General features: G+C 38.7%; 1 protein-coding gene across 2 annotated transcripts in view; it reads left to right on the top strand.

Annotated features, from left to right (window-relative positions):
• The window catches only part of NCOA7 (nuclear receptor coactivator 7), a 145,579-nt gene extending 138,600 nt beyond the window's left edge, over positions 1 to 6,979 (top strand). For both annotated transcript variants that reach the window (XM_034669089.1, XM_011219601.3), the window contains 3 exons: positions 3,851 to 3,946; positions 4,390 to 4,463; positions 4,838 to 6,979. In XM_034669089.1, coding sequence (XP_034524980.1) covers positions 3,851 to 3,946; positions 4,390 to 4,463; positions 4,838 to 4,973 — 306 coding nt within the window. In that variant the 3' untranslated portion in view covers positions 4,974 to 6,979. The remainder of the gene's footprint in view (positions 1 to 3,850; positions 3,947 to 4,389; positions 4,464 to 4,837) is intronic.
• The last annotated feature ends 908 nt before the right edge of the window (positions 6,980 to 7,887 follow it).

Genomic DNA, 7,887 nt, shown 5'->3' on the forward strand with positions numbered 1-7,887 from the left:
TAAATGAGGCCTATCTGAAGGCTACAGTATTTGCCAGGCTGTGTCCTCTTACTGGATCTGGTGCCCTGGAGGCATTTGTGTTATTTGAAAACACGTGAATACTAACTCTGCTCGCCACACCCATTTACCCCCAAGGCAAGAATGTGGCTTTGCTGTGTTTGAGAACATGAAAGAACAACACCTGTAAATTTATCTGGGAATAAATCACATAAAACTCTAATATAAAAGAATTATACATGCAGAATGGCAGCAAAAGGAGCTCAGCAGAATCAGTCATCAGTGAAACAACCATAACTGGTAGAAATTATAAAAACAACAGTCACTTCAAGTCTCTAAAAATTGATATGATACACCCTTAAGGGACAGGTCCCAAGCATTTCTTATCCCCTACATAAGATCTGTGTTTCAGAGGCCAAATTCCAGGTAAGTATGGCTAAGAGGTAGAGGATTATTTTCTTCTACCCAACCTCTACTCCTAGGGGAGATGCTCTCCGTTAGGCCGCGTAGAATAAAGGAGTATCTAAAGCCGTTGCCACAGCTCTTTGGGCAGAAGTTATATGCCAGCTGAGGCAAGCTAAGACCAGCAGCTTCTTCCCCTGCCTGCCACCCTGCTCATACAATAAAAGTGTTCCTCTGAGGGAAGCCCGCCACTATCCAGCCCCCAGCTCTACACAGAGCCTCCTGGCTTCCAGCTCTAGGAGAAGAGGCAGATCATAAGACCTAGAGCTCTGCTGACCTCCTCCCATGGACATACTAAGGTTACAATTGTAGAACAGTTCTCTCTGAAAAAGACCTGAAAACTAACGGAACAGATCTTCTGTAACACAGGACAGGGAAAAAAGAAAGAAAAAAAGCCACATCAAGATGGGTAGGAGGGGCAGAAAACCGGTCTTGACAGGACTCCACCCCATCCCCCTAGCGATCCACAAGAGGGACCTCTCTGAGAAGTGAGAGGTTCAAGTCCCACATTAGGCACACCGGCCCTTGGGACCTGTACCAGAAAGGCAAGCCCCCAAAACAACTGTCTTTGAAAACCCACGGCTAGTTTCTGGGAGAGCATGAGGGCTGTAGGAAAGAGAAATACCACTGTTGAACGGCTCAAACGGACTCACTTGTTCTGAGTCTCAATACAGAGGCAGTAGTTTGAGAAGCAGCTGGGCTACATGTGAGGGAGATTTGTTGACTAGTTTTAGAGAGTATACCAGAGGGGTAGGGGTCTGATGGAGATCTTTCTGGGAATAGACACACTGGAGGGTGCCATGTTTTTTATGCTACTTCCTTGCTAGCCTGGTGCTGGTGGGTGCCTTTTTTGGTGCTCTCAATTTCCCTCGCTAGTGCCACAAGCTCACTCCCTGTTCCCCTGTGGCCCCACCCCAGCAGGCCAGCCCAGTGCTCATCCAACTTGGCCTCCGTCCTGCCAGACTAGGCACTCAGACTGGCCCCAGCTCAGTGCTCATCCACTACAGCTGCTCCAGACAGAGCACACAGACTTTCCCCAGCCCTGCACTCATCTACTTGTGCACCGTGGCTCCCACCAGCATCCTTGCACATGCTCCCTGAGCCTGTACTTCTCTCTACCACAACCCCTGCCCTGTCAGACACAGTGGCTGAACTTGCCCTGGCCTACCCCCTGTCCACAGCATATCTAAAAAAAAAAAACCCAAAAAGGACATAGAGCTCTGAAGCTGTCCCCAAAGGAACTGACTTTATTGAGAAGAGTATGGAGAAGTTCAAGCTAAAGCGTACTCTAGAAAATGATGAAAATTTAGGTAGTAAACAATTAAGAGGAGGCTGGTCACTGCATGAAGACAACAAGCTAAACTGAGGACCATCTAGTTTACTAGAAAGAACCAGGAAAAGAGACAGCTAAGGAGGGCCTTCCTTAGGATAAACTTCATAGTTAGGATAAACTTCATAAACTGGCCAAAGACACTACCCCTGCAGAGGGGCCCAATTTTAGTCACATTAGACTGTGGAGTAATTTATACCACCAGGCATTGTGGAAAATAGAGCAATCATCAGGCAATTGATAGAGTCTGATTTATACTAACTTAATTCCAGTAAGGTACAGAAATGTTACTTCGATATTGCTCAATTACATTTTCCCATTTTTATGGTAATTTTGTTGTACATATTACAGTGATATATATTAAAAACCCAATAATAAATTGTGTTAAGGAGGGCACTTGATGGAATGAGCACTGGGTATTATATGCAACTGATGAATCATTAAATTCTACCTCTGAAACTAATAATATGCTGTATGTTAATTAACTTGAATTTAAATAAATAAATTTTAAATAAAAAGATTACTACTTCATGTAACTTTTTCTACTAAAGAAGCTGAGAGAAGAGAGGAGAGCAAATATACATTTATAGGTTTTGTTATATTAACCTTTTTTTTTTAACCACTTTTGGTTGTCTCAGCTTTTTTCCTCCATGGATTCCTTTGTTCTGCTATTGGCAAATATATTAATATTTTAATGGTATAGACCCAACAGTATCATTATATACATATCATAAAATTCTTTCAAAATGAATAGAAAAGAGAAAATAGACGTTTTCTTACATTAACCACAATGCTATGTACCTAACAAAATTTTCTAGTATCATCCAATCCCTAATCCTTAAGGAGATTCCCACGATTGCTAAGAAGATTTTAGCTAAGAAAGAATATATTTAGAATCATGAGAGGGTGAGAGTAAGGTGGCTTTTCCTGTTCATTGATCAGAAAAGGACCCAGTTTCTTCCACCTATGGCCATTGATTGCCCTTCTTGTCCTGTTTTAAGCACATGGTTTTAAAAGTAGATGCCTAGCTCAGTTGTATTTTAGTTCTTTTATTGAACGATCACCAGAAGAAGGAAAATGGGTTTTTGATGCTTTGTTACTGTTCTGTTTTTGTTTGTTCTTAACAGCTCTAGAGAAAGTTTAGTAGCACAAAGTATGAAGAACATCAGTTAGAAAGAGTTTCTAGATTTCTACCCTACCTATTTTTTAGTTTTTCAAGTTGCCAGGAACTAAGTGTAATTGGTGAAAAAGAGATTCCACAATGATTATAATCCAGTTAAAATAATTTTCAAAAGTTATGGTATTTTTCAGATAACCTTCATTTAAAACAATGTTTGTCCAGTGGGTTTCTGAACCCACACCAGAATCACTTAGGGATGTTTTAAAAATACTTATGTTCACTCTTGCCAGCTCTTACCCTTGCAAGCACTGATCAGGATCTGAGCAGAAAGATAGGAAGCTAGAACAATGAGAAAAAAATAGAAAAATTATTGGTTCAAATACATCTAAATCACCCTTAAAGTCCATAGTATTATGGGACTGTTATTTTTTTCTTAAAAGCCATTTCAAGCAAAGAGATATTAGATCAGTCATATAAAGGATACAGTTTCAATAAGCATATTGAGAACTCATTTTTATAAATTCAAAAATTTATTTTCTCTGGGGAAGTGTCTGGCCATGAAACCACTTATAAAACACATAAAACACATGATTTTATTGTGTGTGCAAGATGCATCTTGTTTTTTAATGTTCCCAGTATGTCATCTGTATTCACTAAAGGATATTTGACCTCATAGTGGACTTCAAAAGTGTTTTAAAATTGGAACAGTTGCTGGCCTTTGACAAATACATTCTCTGAACCACTTGAGTTCCAGTTAGAACTAGGGATATTTTATTTATCTGCTTGTTGGTAGTCTTTCCAAGAGCTCTAATTCAGTAATGGTCTTTGCTGAAAGAGGTTTAATGGTATCTCAGAACAGGATTGTGTTAGAATATTTCAGAAAGCCACTCTTTGGGAGGTTTGGTTTGAAAGAAGATAATGTTTCTGTTTTCTTTTGACAGATTTTTGGAGCATATGCAACTCATCCTTTCAAGTTCAGTGACCACTATTATGGCACAGGCGAAACTTTTCTGTACACATTTAGCCCCAATTTCAAGGTACCTAAATGGAAGAAATACCCAACTTCCTACCGTTGCCATGTCAGGAGTGTGGGTGGGGTTGGAGGTGGGGGACTGTCATTGGAGCAGCAGCTGTCCCATAACCTCATCTGGATTTACTCTAGCCTGGGTCTGCTCTTGATGGCTGTAGCACACAGACTGCTTTTAGGGTCCCTCCTTGGGCCTTGAGAACTGCTCTTTTTCATGTTCTGGGATCTAGGAAGGGATGATAGCAGGTCAGAGCCAACATGTGCTTGAGAGGTCTTTCCTACTTTATAACCCCTTTGAAAATCTCATCCTGGTATAGGAAAGGTCTGGCAATCTGGAGCTTTCTCAGCCAGTGGGTAGTTCCCTTCCACACAGAGGTACTATCCTAATAATTCCCTCTTCGCTGATTCTCCAGATTGAAATATCTGTTCTCTGTCTTGTGTTTCTACCCTAAGGTCTTTAAGTGGAGTGGAGAAAACTCATACTTTATCAATGGAGACATAAGTTCTTTGGAACTTGGTGGTGGAGGGTAAGGTTTTTGTTTTTGTTACTAATTTATTGCCTGATCTATGGGAGTTCGTTTTGACCCAGGTAACCAAAACCTTGTGTCAGGTGATTTTAGGTAGGCCATGTGCTTAATTAGGACAGTGGCCCAATACATGACCCTAAGAGTCAAAGATAAAATGATATATTTATGTGTCTAAGTGAGGGACTACTATCATTTGTCTTTTGGGAAAGATGGGTCATTTAAATGGAATAAAGGAAACATATGCTTTGTTTTCCAAGCAGTTAGGGTTTTGTCTGTTGGCAGCATAAAGGAAAGAAGATGGTCCAAGGGAGGGCAGAAAGTGTACCATAAGAGATTGAAGTGTTTTCACCTTTTTGTATTTGTGATCTTTTCAGGGGACGATTTGGTTTATGGCTAGATGCTGATTTATACCATGGACGGAGCAACTCTTGCAGCACTTTCAATAATGATATCCTTTCCAAAAAGGAAGACTTCATAGTTCAGGACCTTGAGGTATGGACATTCGAGTGAAACTCACTCAGACTGCCTTAAAATACCGCGTTAAAGAGATCGGGTTCCATCAGCCCTCCTAACGCCGGCTGGAAGACACAGCCCCGGCCCTGACCGCCTCATCCCACCATACTGCTTTCTTTCCGCCGTCGTCTCAGAGCATGGCCATGCTGCAGAGGGATTCCGAAAGGGACATGTGATGTGGAGGGCAGACAACGAAGAAAGAGGGTTGAAGTCCAGATTGTTGAAAGACTTTATACTCCCATTTCCTTCAAATCCATATAGTGAGGAATCAGAATATTTATAGATGTATGAGTTGAATGCAATTTTTATTTTTGTTAACTGTGAAAAAAAAGATACTGTGGAAATACATACATGCCTTGTGTATTTATCAATGTAATTTTCATTACCAAAATTTAAATGTACAGCATATTATTGTTTGCCATGGAAAAGCTTAGTCTCATTTAGAAAAACTGAAAGTGCTCGGCACTTAAGGGAGTATATGATTTTTTTTAAAAATTGTCTTATTTATTATTTCTAGTATATTGTCTAAAATGTGTTGGCAGTTTTTTTCTTTTAATGTGTCAAATCTTGAAATAAAGAAATGTATACATTTTGTGCTATGTTTTGGCAACAAACCCATTTGATTTATATAGTTTTATATTGAATTTTTTTTTTTGCCCTGATTGTTTAGGGTGATAGGTCTTAAGCAGCATACATATATATATATATATATAATATATATATATTATATATATATATGCATAATTCTGAAATTTTAAAAACTCATTACCAATGTTTATTGGTTTGTCTGTTGTAGGCCGGCTTTCCATTTAGTTATTAAAAAGGCACATTTTTACTTACTCAAACATAATTGTGTGAAGAAGCAGCCATTTCTCACAGTTATAAGTTGGTATTTACAGAAATGGATACCTTTCTGAATCTAGACTTAGAACAAACCCTTTTGAAAAGAAAATATTTTGTTTCATAAAAAATCATATGTGTTAATAACAAAAACTTTATTTTATAGTGTTTCATGCATAATTTTCCCCAAGTTCTTAAATTAATGAACAGGCCTCTGTTTTAAAAGAACCTGAATGTTTTCATTTCTGCATATTTTATATCAAATGAAAAATGTCAAATTAGCCCAGTTGTCTTGGTTTCTAAATTCTTTTGAGAAAAAGCAATGCAAAGAAGTGCATTCATGCCAAAATTGAAATTAAAAAAGTAAAGCCTATTTTAACATCAACCCATTTTCAGATCATAAAATACTCTTTGTTAAAAATGACAGTAAAGCCTTGTTAAAAATTAAACAATATTATTAATTGCCAAACTTTCAGGAAAGCCAAAGACTGCTAATGGAAAAAGTTTTGAAATAATAGCCAAAGCTGAGAAGTGGTCTGTCATAAATTACATCCCCAGTGATCTCTGAAAGGAAAAATTAATAACAAATAGCATTTATATACCTGCATTAAAAAAAATCTTTAGAATATTAGCCTTAAGCTGGCAGAATATTTCCTTTAGATTATTCTCTTATTTTAGGATATTTATGAAAGAGAACAAATTACCAAGTGGCCTCCTGTCAGATCAGCAACTATTTTACTCACATTCCATGCAAGTTTAAATGAATTCTGTTAAATATTAAATGTGTAGCCTGGGTGTGCTTTCACCCAAGTTCTCCTATTGAGAACTCTTGATTAACAACATATTGACAGTTTAACCTTAATCTGCTCGGTAAATGATGTGTTGGTGTGAGATACCAGGAATGTCTCATGATGATCAAGTTTAGCATTTATGCCATTTGCAACCATATGCTATTAATGAACAAAATGGTCATTTTGCATATAGTTCACTCCTGCCTAGTTTAGTCCATGATATTAAAGTTGTGAGAGCATATCCAGATGCTGTGTTCTCTATTTAAAACAGTATTGTCCAATCAGAAATGTGTGGCCCTTCACTTATGGATATTGAGTATATGTAATGCAGTGCTAGCCCAATATTTTCAATAAAGGAATTTATGCATCCAGTGTGATTTTCTTTCCCGAGGATTAATTCAACAGGTATTTATTGTATGCTAGAGGTTCTCCTCATGTGAGAAGATGATGAAATATCCAAAATTAAACAAGGTCCAGTGTTCATGTTTTTATGGCTGCCTTGGAAAGCCCCTTTTTGTTCCCAGTAGCCACCCTCATCAGTTTATGAAAACTCCTGATGGTTCGTAGAGACAACTCTTGGCCCTACCTACCAATTTCTCTGTTCTTAATCCTTCTAGCTGTTCTTTGGATAATGACCTCCTCTTTTTAAGATCTCTCTTGATCTACTTTCTAATATCCATGAAGGATCTTACCCTCTTAGCAGTTTTTTTGATCCCAGGCATCCTGTCTTCTGGGCCCTAAAGATGAAAACCTCACACTGTCCTCACTGCTTCTCAATTCCTCAGTTTATGAGTCTACATCAAAACACTAGGGTGGGAGCGGGCAACTTAATGGCTCACTAGACTCTGTTGAAAATGATTTAGGTATATCCCCATGCTACGAGTCACCAGGGACATCCTGATGAGTATGAGAAGTATTATTGCCCTTCATTTGATGTTCTTCTCCTTAACTACTTCTAAACTTTTAAAGGCATGTGAAACAAGACTAGTAAAAGAACTACTTTCCTTTTGAGGAAGGCACTGAGTCCCTTAAGAAGGGGAAGCTAGGGGCGCCTGGGTGGCACAGAGGTTAAGTGTCTGCCTTCGGCTCACGGCGTGATCCCGGCGTTATGGGATTGAGCCCCACATCAGGCTCCTCTGCTATGAGCCTGCTTCTTCCTTTCCCACTCCCCTGCTTGTGTTCCCTCTCTCGCTGACTGTCTCTATCTCTGTCAAATAAATAAATAAAATCTTAAAAAAAAAAAAGGGAAGCTAAGATTTATGTAGTTTTTAGGATGCCTA

This window comes from Ailuropoda melanoleuca, chromosome 10 (genome assembly GCF_002007445.2).
Source record: "Ailuropoda melanoleuca isolate Jingjing chromosome 10, ASM200744v2, whole genome shotgun sequence".
NCBI classification, from domain to species: Eukaryota; Metazoa; Chordata; class Mammalia; order Carnivora; family Ursidae; genus Ailuropoda; species Ailuropoda melanoleuca.